At 44.9% G+C, this 12,909-nt stretch overlaps 1 protein-coding gene across 1 annotated transcript in view; it reads right to left on the reverse strand.

The window, feature by feature from the left end:
* The window catches only part of DISP3 (dispatched RND transporter family member 3), a 41,828-nt gene that overhangs the window by 15,021 nt on the left and 13,898 nt on the right, over nucleotides 1-12,909 (reverse strand). Inside the window, exons 6-12 of the mRNA XM_027844027.1 lie at nucleotides 11,702-11,841; nucleotides 8,301-8,449; nucleotides 7,755-7,916; nucleotides 7,207-7,368; nucleotides 5,445-5,558; nucleotides 1,915-2,051; nucleotides 329-510 (exon numbers count right to left, since the gene is read on the reverse strand). Of these exons, the coding sequence (XP_027699828.1) occupies nucleotides 329-510; nucleotides 1,915-2,051; nucleotides 5,445-5,558; nucleotides 7,207-7,368; nucleotides 7,755-7,916; nucleotides 8,301-8,449; nucleotides 11,702-11,841 (1,046 nt within the window). The remainder of the gene's footprint in view (nucleotides 1-328; nucleotides 511-1,914; nucleotides 2,052-5,444; nucleotides 5,559-7,206; nucleotides 7,369-7,754; nucleotides 7,917-8,300; nucleotides 8,450-11,701; nucleotides 11,842-12,909) is intronic.

Here is a 12,909-nt window from a genome sequence, read left to right on the forward strand (position 1 = left end):
AGGGATCTTAGAGGCCATCATTTCCAGTCCTTTCATTTTACAGATGAGGAAACAGAGGCTCAGACTCGTCCAGGACACATAGCTAGTATATGCCAGTGCTGGGAACTGAGGCCACGTCTTTCTGACTCCAAGTCCAGTGTTCTCTCCACCACAATTCCCGGGTTAGCTCAGAAGTGCCGTCAGAGTACTTGATCCCTGACATTAATCGGCCTGGGCCAATGCCCTTTCACCCATCCCAGTCCTCCCATGGGTCCTCCCCTGATGGAGAGCTCAGGAGACTGGGAGAGATCCTGGCTCACGGACAACATCAGGGCCTGTGCCATATTACCGGGTTCGCTGCTGTTCCTTGGCCGCCACATAAAAGCTGAAGTCAAACTTCCAGCCTCTCTTAGCATCGCAGGCCAGAGACGTCATCATCCATTTTCGGAGGCTCGTCTGCTGGAGCAGCCCTACTGTAGACATACAAGCGGTCAGCTTCTTGGTGAAGTTACCGTAAGGCACTTTATACACCTAAGCAGTGAATTAACAAAAACAAGACACGTAACTCCAGGGGCCATCCCAGCCCCAGCCCCTTCCCCCTCTCTGCCTGTGCAATCCATCTTTCTGCCTCCACTGCCCACTAGAGAATCTTTCTTATCAGTTTCTAAGGTCCCTCCCAAATTACTACTCATCTATTTTTTATTTATTTCAATGTGCACATGTTGTTTTCCCCCAATAGAATGTAAGCTTCCTGGAGGCAGGGAATATGTGGTTTTCTCTCTGTATTCCCAGGGTCAAGCACAATGCCTGATGTGAGGAAATGCTGCCTGGATTGAGTTGATCCTCAAACACCTCAGGATCCCTCCCTGTCTCAGCCCAGAGCAGAGTCCCCAATCCTTGGCAGATTTGAGTGGGGGCATTGCTTTGGGGAGAGAGAAAACATGCAGAGAAGACAGAGCTGGTATTCTATAATATGGGCAGGCAATGAGGGAGGTGGTGATGATAACAACACCAATTAATGTTTGTAGTATTTTAATGTTTGAAAATAGGTTTTCACGCATCATCTTGTCTGAGCCTCAAAATGACCCTGGGAGATGAGTACATCCAGGTATTCTTCTACCCATTTTACAGATAAGGAAACAAGGGCTCAGAGAAAATACAATGACTGTCCTATATTCACACAGCTAGCAAATACCAGAAGTGGAATTTGGACCTTTCTTCCTGATTCTAAGTCCACTACTTATTTAATCCATTCTGAAATGTTGCCTTTCAAGAGCAAGCAGATGGGGAATCAGGAGAGAGAAGACTTTTTTGAGTCTAGGCTCAACTGGGACCTGAGGCTTTTTTTGGGCCTCAGTTTATTCATCTGTAAAATGGGGGTAATAATCACTGCCTTGCCTTTCTTAGAGATGCCATGAGATTCCAATGGGATTCTGTCTATTGAAAGGACAAAGGAAAGAAAAATATAATTTGTAATTTTTGGGGGGGGAGGCAATTTGGAGTTAAGTGACTTGCCCAGGGTCACATAGCTAGTAAGTCTCTGAGGCTGAATTTGAACTCAGGTTCTCTTGACTCCAGGGCCAGCTCTCTATCCACTGTGCCACCTAGCAGTACCCATAATTTGTAATTATTATAAAATGAGATCCTAAGAGGATAAAATCTAAGTGGATAGATGGATGGGGATGGATCATTGATTGAGAACTAAAAGGGACCTCAGAGACGACAGAATCTAACCCCTCACTTGGCAGATGAGGAAACTGAGGTCCAAGGTCACATCAGTATCAAGTGGTGGAGCTAGCGTTTGAACCTAGCATATCTCCTGTCACTACACCAGAAAAGGGCAGTATAGTAGATGCATGTGCTCAGTAGCTTAGTGGGGATCCCCCAGAAACCTGAACTCAGCAGCCCAGGACACCCAGCCAGCGAAGGGCTCACCTGGAAGGAAGGCACCTCCCCATCCCCAGGGGACACAGTCTGCCATGGCGCAGGGAGGCTGGCATTGAGAGAGAACCTGTAGATGGCTGGTCTGCCCTTGCTCTTGGCCTTGGAGACATAAACAGTGCCCTGGGGTTCTAAGGGACACAAAAGAGGAGGGTTATAACAGCAAGGTGTTTGTTAACATTTTCCTCCTCTCCCCCCCCAATCCCTGTATTTTCAGTTTCACTTCCCCAATGCCTGGGATACCAGGATGGTCTCTCAAACTTGCTCATAGAACTCTAGATTTAGAGGTGAAAGGGACCTGAGATAACATCTGCTCTAACCCCCTCATTTAAAAAATTAAACTGTTAGAAAATTGTTATTGTTGTCTCTTGGTTTTACCTTACCTAGAGTTTAAAAACTAAATTTGTATTGCTATCTTTTGTTTTGACATCTCCTACGCTCCCTGACGTATCCCTCCCCGAAAGATGCCTCCCCCTCGTTGGCCTTCTCATCCTGGAAGATGGCTCCATTCCCATTTCCCCCTCCTCCATTTGAGGAAGTGCCCAAGCCACCCATGCCCATTCCCCTCCTGGCTCTGCACTTGACTCTCCAGACTTCTCCACCTTGGCCCCTAGAGATACCTTCCCTTCTCCTATACTTTTCAGCTCCATTTTGTGTCTTATCTTCTCCTGTTGGAATCAAAGTTCCTTAAGAGCAGGGACTACCTTTCTTTTTGCTTGAATTTGTATTCCCAGTGCCTAGCACAGTGCCTGGAACACAGTAAAGGTTTAATAGAATTCCTCTCTCCCTCTCCCTCTCCTTCCTTCTCTCTCTCTTTCTTTCCTTCTCTCTATCTTCTCTTTCCCTCCCTCTCCCTCCTTTCTCTCTCTCCCTCTCCTCTTTCTCTCCTTCCTTCTCTCCCTTCCTTCTCTCTCCCTCCCTTTCTCTTTCTCTCTCTCCCCTTTCTCTTTTCTTCTCTCCCTTCCTTCTTTCTCTTTTCTTCTCTCTCTCCCTCCCTCCCTCCTTCTCTCTTTCCCTCTCTCCTTTCTCTCCCTCTCCTCTTTCTCTCCTTCCTTCTCTCTTCCTCCCCTCTCTCTCCCTCCCTCTCTCTCTTTCTCTCTTCTTTCTCTCCTTTCTTCTCTCTTTTTCTCTATCTCTCTCTCTCCCCCCTCTTCCCTCCCTCCCTCTCTCATAATAAAGAAAAAAGAAGAAAAGTTCAGCAAAACTAAGGAACATATTGAAAAAGATCTGAAGGCCAACGTTTTTGCTTGAATTTGTGTTCCCAGTGCCTGGCACAGAGCCTGGAACACAGCCCCCACTGCACAGAAGTAAGCCTTCTCTTCTTTGGGATTAGCATTGTTAACACCCTTATTTTATAGATAAGGAAGCAAAAGCCTAGAAGGGTTGTGTGAAGGAAGCAGTGGGAGCCAGGATCCAAATCGTAGTCCTCTGATGTCCAAACCTGTGGGTTTCCCATTCCATCCATGCTTCTCTAATGCCTTCTTTTGACATAAGGAAACAAGCTCCTAGACTGGAAGCTTCCTGAGAGTAGGGATCTCATCCTATTCATCTCTGCACTCCCAGCACAGAGCCCAGGGCCTTAGTAAATGAAGGCTTGGCTGTGAGTCACAAGATTTGCACCTGGCAAGAACCTTAGAAGTCATCTCATCCAACCCTCTCGTTTTACAGAGGACTTGGATGTAAGCTTCTGTTTCGCTTTTGATTTTGTGTCATCAGTCCTAACATGATTCCTTGTACATAGTAGGTGTTTAATAAATGCTTATTGGACTTAATTGAATGGAGGAGGAAACTAAGACCCAGAAAGGGGACATGACTTTCCTACGGTCATACGCGAAGTAAACTGTAAGAGTCAGAATTCAAACACAGCTCCTCTGACTTCAGATACAATGTAATTTCTACTATGTTATGCTATAATGATTTTGTCCTGGGGCCATGTATAACGTTTGTTGTATCTCCCTAAAGCAGTTATTCTGTAGGATAACAATAACTTACATTTAGCTATTTACATAATGCTTTAAGATTTACAAAGTTCTCATCCTCCTACTATTGTGAAGGCAGGACTAATGTCTAACCTAATTAAAATAAAAAAAATCTTTCCCCTCACCTAGGACAGTGCTCTGCAAAGTGGATATTTTATGTTTTTTAATTGTACAGATTAAGTCAAGTTAGTAAATGTATATTAAGCTGTGTGCATAGTAGGCTTGGCATGTATGTCCTTACTTTTAATGCACCAGCTATCCTTTAGGCTCATCTGGGTCAATGTATCTGCCTGAGGCTGGAGCTTATCAGTGTTTATGAAGATTCACTCTGTGTGGTCAGAGGCTCCAGGACTCCTTTCCCAGCTCCCTGTCCCCGGTTGTCAGGGCTTGACTTTCCCCATGTCAGTAAGATTATTTTGTCAGTGAGGAGGGAACATTGACCTGAACTCTTGGAACCTCAGTCTGCTCAAATCCCACTTCCAAGGCCAGCCAGCAACCACATCAGTACTATTTGTTGGTAACAGGTAACAGGTAACAGGTTAGAGCTAAAAGGAATCATAAAGGTCATCTAATCTAATGTCCTCATTTTATAGATGAGGAAACTAGAGTTTAGATCAATGAGGTGATTACCCTAAAGTTACAGAAATAGTAAGAAGCAGAGCTAGGATTCGAACCTGGGTCCTGACTCCAAGTATAGTCCCCACTTTGTTGTACCAGGAGCATTGGTCTGACAATCAATCTGGTGCCACCCTACTTTTCCAGTCTTTTATGATTTCTTTCCATCGGTCAATCAACATGTATTTATTAAGCATCGTCTATATTTTTACTATGTTACATTTAAGCACTATTTACATAGTTACATTTACATGTAATGTAATTACATTACATGAAAGTTACCTTTCAGGCACTATGCTAGGGATTGCAGACACCGAGACCCGGTCCTCTAGGAACTCATGTGCATTCTACTGGGGGAGAACCCTTTTTCTTCCAGACATGAACTGTGCTTTCCCCATCAACTTGGCTTTGTTCTTATGTTCCCCATGTCTGACATGTCCTTTCTTCTCTCTTCACCTATTGTAACCCCTACCCATCTTTTAAGAACTCAATTCAAATGCCTCCTCCTCCAAGAAGCCTCCTCTGATCCTCCCAGACAGTAATGACTGCTAGCCTTGTTGAACCTCTCGCCATGTTTATTCTGTTGTATTTGTGTAATGATACAGTGTATTGTGGTTATCTACATTTGTGCATCATTCTCTTCCCAGTCAGTGAAGACGGAGAATCTGTATGTTCTGAATTGTGGATCTTTTCCAGCACCTAACATGATCCCACATACAGAGTGGGCATGAAATAAATACTTACTGAATGATGAAAGAATGAATGAATAGAAGGGGGAGGAAGAAAGGGAGGGCAGAAGGAGGGAGAAAAGAGGGAGGGAGAAAGGGAGGGAGAGAGGAAGGGGGGGAGGGAGGGAGGCAGGCAGACCCAATAAACTCTCTAGGTCTTTCCCCCTCCAGTCCTCCTTCCCCTAGATTCTCCCATACTGACCCTGTTGGGTGGATTCACTCCGGCTACTCCAGGCAGGTCCAGAACCCCTTTTCTTCTTCTCCAGAGATGTTCGGATATTATTCTGAAGACTGTGGGGCTTTTCCTGAAACAGACCTGTCCCCCAAGCTGAGTCAGGGAGAGAAAAGCCTCATCTCACCTGGACGGAAGGAATGGAGGGGGGCAGAATGGGGCTATATCAAGGGAGCCCCAGGGGAATGGTCTTGCAGGGATGGAGAACCTGTGGCCTCAAGGCCACACGTGGCCCTCTAGGTCCTCAAGTATGGCCCTTTACCAAATCCCAACTTCACAGAACAAATCCTTGTATTAAGGGGAGTTGGGAGGGCCCTTCCAGGACTCCACCTCGGGTCATTTGAATACTGATTAAGAGAAAGCCATAGAAGAATTCTGCAGGGAGCCAGAGACAGCACTTGGTACTTAGCATCCAGAAGCCTGAACCCTACTAATTGTAATAGATATACATGCTACACCTAGTGGTTTGCAAAGTTGGCACATATCATTTCATTTGAACTTCCTAACAACCCTGTGAAGTAAAGACTACAGGTATTTGTTACCCATTTTACAGATGAAGAAACTGAGGCCAAAGTGCCTGGATCCAAGTCATGCTGCTGATAATGATCGGAAGCAGGAGTCAAACCTCTGTCTTCCTGCCTCTAAGCCCAGTGTATTATCTACTTGACCATACTGTCTCTCTGTTAGCCCTGGGTGTATTCCTGGCACTCAGCAACATTTTGTTCATTAATTTGTCTACTATGGTCATACGGGAAGTAAACCACGAGTCAGAATTCAAACATAGGTCCTGTGTTTGCCGTGTGAGCTCATGTCACTTCTGACGTTCGTTGTCCCAAGCGATAGCTAGAATGAAGATATCCAAAGGCATCGGGGACTCCCTGAGCATCAGCATCAGTTAGGAAGGTGGTTCCCTCAGTTAGGTGATTCCAAAGCCCTTGGGCTAATGCTCTCCTAATGTGTAAAGACCAGGTTCATCTGAACAATGTCTTCATTAAAATGACGGTCATTATAATGACATTTGGATTTCCTCCCAAGGGCTCCAAGCAGTTGTCTTGATGGCATCCCTGGGGAACCAGAGACCTTGGGAAAGTACCCTCACCTCTCTGGGCTCCCACATCCTCCCCAGTCAAGTGAGGGTGTTGGGCTAGACCTCTTCTAGCACTAACATGCTGGGATTCTATGACAAGCTATCTCAGGGACTCTTATCCTTATTTTATTGATGGAGAAGTGGAGGCCTAGGGAGAGGCAGAGAATTTAATGTCATCTGGTCTACCCCACCCCCCAGTTTACCATTAAGGAAACTGGGGCCTCGACCTGCCCAAGGTCACACAGATACTGAGTGGCAGGGTCAGGATTTGAATCCAGATTCTCTGACTTACTCAAGATCAAGGAGGATTCAAACCAAAGTGCCTGATCATCTTGGACCACAAATTGTATTATGATAATAATTACTATCGTCAATAACAACACTTACATAGGGATTCCCCATTTATAAGGCACTTTTTGGTTTACAAAGCATTTTTCTCACTATCAGTCCTCTGAGGTGGGCCACATCTCCATTTTGCATAAGAGAAAACTGAGGCTCAGAGAAAAGTAACTGTTTTCTGGGTAGTAGCATAAGAACTAAGGCCCTGGAATGAACTTAAAATGTGGCAAGGACTAAACATTTAGAAGACAACCCCAGACAGCTCTGTTCCTCTGCCCCATGACCCCCTCAGCTTAGAATTCTCACCTGAACAGGTGACACATGAGATGCCCTCCGCACTCAGGTTATACTTGAGGTCCAGCAGCACCTGGATGTTGGTGTCCGGTCGGAAAAGGAGTGGTGCTCGGCTGGCCGGGCGGAGCCGGCTAGCAAAGTATAGGGACAGGATGAGGACAGTGACAAAGAGCCCTGCAATGAGAGGCTGGTTTAGGAGGCAGGGCTGGGCCCCACAGACTCTTCCACCATGCCAAAGGGACCGGGATGGGATCCTGAGGGCAGCCTTGTACACAGCTGCTCGCTCCAGCTCGGGGGCAGGTTATCTGGGACAAACAGCTGGGTTCACTGGGTGGAGCTTCCTGAGAAGCTTTGAGGGACTGGGGCCACTTTGTCAGATGCGTAGATGGGTAGGGCAGAGAGTGGAAGTTTTGAAAAAAAAATATCAATTACCCTACAGGCTAGGAGACCAAAGTCGAAACCTTTGATGCAGTCCCCTACTGACCCACCTGTGAACTAGACTTAAGCCTCAAAAGGTGATGGAGGGAGCTCAGAAGGAGCAGGGCAGGGGCCCTGCTTACCCACAATGACCCAGCGGCTCTTCACAGCTGACCACAACACCCAGTGGTGGAGAAGTTCTTGTAGCTGAGTGATGAGCTGGCCTCTGCTCGTCTTCTCCAGGGGAAGCTGCAGGTTCTCAGGGAGCACAGACACAAGGGGGACATCCCCCATCTCCAGGGTGACTGATGAAGCAAAAGGGATAGCTTTCTCTGACTTAGAGCCCTGGGGAAAAGGTGAGTAGGCATCCCCTCCAGAAGGCCTGGGTCACAGGGCAGAATGTCTTAAGAGAGCAGCCCAAGCAGAGGTCATGCCTCTGGTTCCTAAGCATGTACCCTTTTACCAATGGGTTGGGATCCCTAGAGAAGTGGACATAGGAAATGGAGTGTCTTTCACTGTAGCCTCCCAATATAGCTGGTGGAGACCTCAAATAATCTGACGTTTATATGGGGCCCCAAGCTGTCCTCTTGTCTAGCCTGTTGCTTCCAGGCACATCAGCCCAGAAACTAGGATATCTGCTGAAGATTGGGGCAGGGGAGGCAGCAACGGGCTGGGGAGGGGTATCTCACCTGGCTCCTCCTCCACATTCAACAGGGGGATATCATCATCCAGGTAGGGCATAGGACCCTGGGCTGGGCCAACCCCTGCTGGCTCCGGACTGATGAAAAGGCCATTGGAAAGATGGAGTGAGCTCTTCCGGACACATTTCTGGTGGCAGCTATGAAATGAAGGGCCCTGATGTAGCGTGTAGCAGTCGCCATGTTCCTGTGGCCTCTCAAGGAGGGCTGGGTCTGGATATAGCTCAACCATAACACTGGGGTTCCTCTTAGCCTTCCCAGCACAGATTCTCACTAAAACTAACTAAGAACTCTTGGTGGAGCTGGGAATTCATCCAGCCATTCTGGATAGCAATTTAGAACCATGCCCAGAATGTTACCAAATCATATATGTAATTTTATAGTAGCTGTACCACTACTAGGCCTATACCCTACAAAATCAAAAAAAGAAGAAAAGGACATATAAGTACAAAAATATTTATAGTAGCTTTTTTTATGGTGGCAAAGAGCTGGAAACTAAGGAGAAGTCCATCACTTAGGAATGGCTGCACTAATTACAAGGAAACAGAACACTTTTGTGCTATAAGAAATCAAACTTTGAATGAATGAAAGGTTCAGAGAAAACTGAGAAGACCACTATGAACTGATGCACAGTGAAGTGAGCAGAACCAGGAAAACAATTTATACAATGACAACATTGTAGAGAAAAACAACTTGGAAGACTTTATACTCTGATTAAAGCAATGAGAAACCATGAGATGAAACATGTCATCTACCTCCTGTCAGAGAGGCCATGGCTTTCAGATACAGAATGAGACATAACCTTATGGACATAATCAATCTGAGGATTTATTTTGCTGGAATATGTTATGAAAGATTTTTTAAATTATTCAATTGAGGGGTGGTAGGAGGGAAGAATAAATAAATGTTTGTGAAAAAAAATTTTAAATAAAAACATTTTAAACAAATACTAATATTTATTTAAAATAAAAAATTATTTTAAAATACATATTTACTAATATTTATTTGAAAAATAAAAATAAAAAGCCCTCCTTTCCATAGCAAACTGAGAGAGCCCTTGCCAGTCCTGTCCCTGGAGAGCAAGGGCCTGTAGCTCTGTTCAGGATGAGGGCCACAAATGGGAATTGCAACAATTATTTCTGGGAAAGGTGTTGGCAACCAACAGCCCCTCACATGAAGACAGCAAAGATCATACAATCATCCCTCGGCTGTCATGGTCCCTACTGACTCTGACACTGAGAGACGTTCCTGAGATTGTGGTAGGGTACTGGGGGATTGGAGAGGGCAGGAGCTAGAGCTGGGCTCTGTGGAGGGAAAGGCCCATACATATGGCCTAGATCATGGGTCACCAGGAATGGGGAGGGTATTATTTAGAGTAAGACCTCTGGGACTGAGGACTTTTAAACTAAGGTCATGTTATGTCTCTGATGGTTAAATGCTCAACTAGAAACATTAACAATTGGTTTAAGATGGGGAGAGGGGGAAATACATAAGTGAAAATTTAGTACAGGTGTGAGAGATGAGAGAAGCAGGATGGAGATTCCAGGGATGTGGCTAAGGAAGTCATTCCTAGATATAAGTTAGACATTTGGCACATAGAATCATAGCATGTTAGCCCAAAATCTTCAGTATGGCTATTCAAGGCCTGCCCCTACCATCGGCTTCACCCTGCTCCTCTAACTTCTTTCACTACTGCAGAAAGGGACAGCTTTATTTCTTCATTGTCTGTTTTTGTTCATACAATTTCTTTTTTTGCTTAGTGCTATAGCTAGCATTTCTAGTACAATAGTGAATAATAATGGTAATAATGAACATTCTTGCTTTACACCTTACATTATTGGAAAGACTTCTAGTTTATTACAGATAATGCTAGCTTTTAGTTTTAGATAGATACTACTTCTCATTTTAAGAAAAGCATCATTTACTACTATGCCTTCTTATGTTTTTAATAGGAATGGTGCTGTATTTTGTCAAAAGTTTTTTCTGCATACTAGAAACCTTAATAAATCCTTCTTGACTTGACATGTCTTTCCTTACTATTGGAGCATAAGCTCCATGAAGATAGGGAGGATGCCTTATTCCTTTTTGTATCCTTTTGAACTCCAAGCATACAATAGGTACTTCACCAATTAGCTACAATCAACAAGCATTTATTAGGTACCTACTGTGTTCGAGGCACTGTGCTAGATGTTAGAGTTAAAAATACAGAGAATGAAGCAATCTCTGCTCCAAAGAGATGCTGTTAATTAGTCTTCATTAAATAAACGTTGGATAAAGCAAGACTGTAAACTCTCCTACTAGACTGTAAGCTCCCAGAAGGCATGCACTATGGTGATTCATTTTTTGTGTTTCTTCTGGTGCTTTAGATTTACATCTGTGTGTATGTATGTATGTATATGTATGTATGTGTATAGGTTGTAAGTTAGATTGTAAGCTCTGAGAGGGCAGGGACTGTTTTGTTTTGTCCCCAGCACTTGGCACAGTGCCTGACACACAGGACATGCTCAACAAATATTTATTGATGTCTAAGATCAGATAGGGATATGTCTCTCCCAGGGCAGATGAACATAGTGGTGGGCACACAGCTGGGGCTTTGTAAAGGTTCCATTCAAATGCCCAAACAGTCAGAGCTGGAGCAAATCCATCAGAATGGGAGAAGACTTCTAGTTATTTGGAGAGATGGATGTCCTCACACCTATTCCATTAACATTTATTAATGATTACTCTGTGTGAGGCACAGTGCTAGGTGCTGGGAATACAAAACCCAAATCAAACCATCTCTGCCCTCAAAAAGCTTACATTCTTCTGGGCATGATGCAATATCTTATGTACATTTATACAAATACAAATATAAATACAAAATATACATTTAAAATACAAAATAATACAAGGCTATTCATTTCGAGAGGCAGAGGCAGTTAACACCTGGGCAACCCTAGAAAGGTCACACGTAGGAGGTGGCACCTGATCTAGGCTTTGAAAAATCTAGGAGTTCTACAAGGTGGAGAGTGCACTCCAGTCATGAGAGACCACCTATACAAAGGCATGGAGGCAGGGGACAGCTTGCAATCTAGTTTGACAGGAAGGGAGCATGAGTGAGAGCACCTAGGGGGCATTATAGTGCACAGAGTGCAGAGCCTGGAGTCAGGAAGACATGAGTTCAAACATAGCTTCAGACACTTCTAGTTGTATGACCTCTGTTTGCCTCATTTTCCTCACCTGTAAAAATACCTACCTCCCAAAGTTGTGAGGACTAAATAAGATAATAATTGTGAAGCACTTAGCATAGAGCCTGGCACATAGTAGGCACTCTATAAACACTATCATCCTCATTATCACCATTATTGTTGTTAAATTTTCATCGATGCTGTTGACCATGATCCTGGGCTCACCTTGTCTGGCAGGAGCTCTCCAGTGGGGCCACGTAGAGGTTCCAGATTCCCAGGGCAGCAGGCATGGTGAACAGCACTGCCAGCCAACAGCAGGATACAATGAGGGACATGAATAAGCCAAAGTCATGAACAGCTGGGATCTGCAATGAGAGTGGGACCAGTTAGATCTGGGTCCAAGGGAGGCTACTTTGTTGCCCAAACCTGCCCCTAGGCAGAGGGTAAGCAGTCAATTCCTGTTTCAAACTGCTCTAATCATTAGGAAGTTTTTTCCTGACATTAAGCGTAATCTGCCTCTCTACAACTTTCATCCATTTCTCCTTTTGCTGCCCCCTAGAGCCAAGCAAAATGAAGCTGAACCACCATCCTCATAAGAGCCCTTCAGACACTTGAAGACAGCGATCGTATTTCTTTTAAGTCTTCTCTCTTCTGGGTTAAACATGAACAATTCTTTCAAATGATCCTCATCTGGTTGGTGCTGGTGACCTTCTCCAGAACCTCTTGAACTTGTCCATGTGCCTTATAAAATGTGGCTCCCAGAGCAGCTACATGACACAGTGGATAGAGCCCTGGCCCTGGAGTCAGGAGGACCTGAGTTCAAATTTTGTCTCAGACCAGACACTTAACACTTACTAGCTGTGTGACCCTGGGCAAGTCACTTAACCCCAATTGCCTCACCAAAAAAACAAAAAAACCAATATATTGGGGGCAGCTAGGTGGCACAGTGGATAGAGTACTGGCCCTGAAGTCAGGAGGACCTGAGTTCAAATCAGGCCTTAGACCAAACACTTGACACTTAATAGCTGTGCAACCCTGGGCAAGTCATTTAACCCCAATTGTCTAAAAAAAAAAATATGGCTCCTAGAACTGAGCCCAACGTTCCAGACATCTTCTGACCAGGGCAAAGTATAGTGGGGTTATGATTTCCCTAGTCCTGGATGCTCTGTCTTTCTGGATGCAGCCTAAGATCATGTTAGTAAAAGGTGACCTTGGCTGTATTCTGACAGCAGCCATGCATGTGGAACTGAACATTCATGCCAGTGTAGCCCAGATACCCCTGGCCCCAGAAGAAATGTGAGAAAAGGATCTAGGGAGATAAGAGTAGGGAAGGGAAGCAGGGTAAATTTGATAGAAACAAGAGGCAAGGTGGGGAATAGAATCTCCAAAGACTAAACAGTGGTAATATTGGCTCCCATAGTTAATGGGGAGGT

Source organism: Vombatus ursinus, unplaced genomic scaffold, assembly GCF_900497805.2.
Source record: "Vombatus ursinus unplaced genomic scaffold, bare-nosed wombat genome assembly UNPS02014932.1, whole genome shotgun sequence".
NCBI classification, from domain to species: domain Eukaryota; kingdom Metazoa; phylum Chordata; class Mammalia; order Diprotodontia; family Vombatidae; genus Vombatus; species Vombatus ursinus.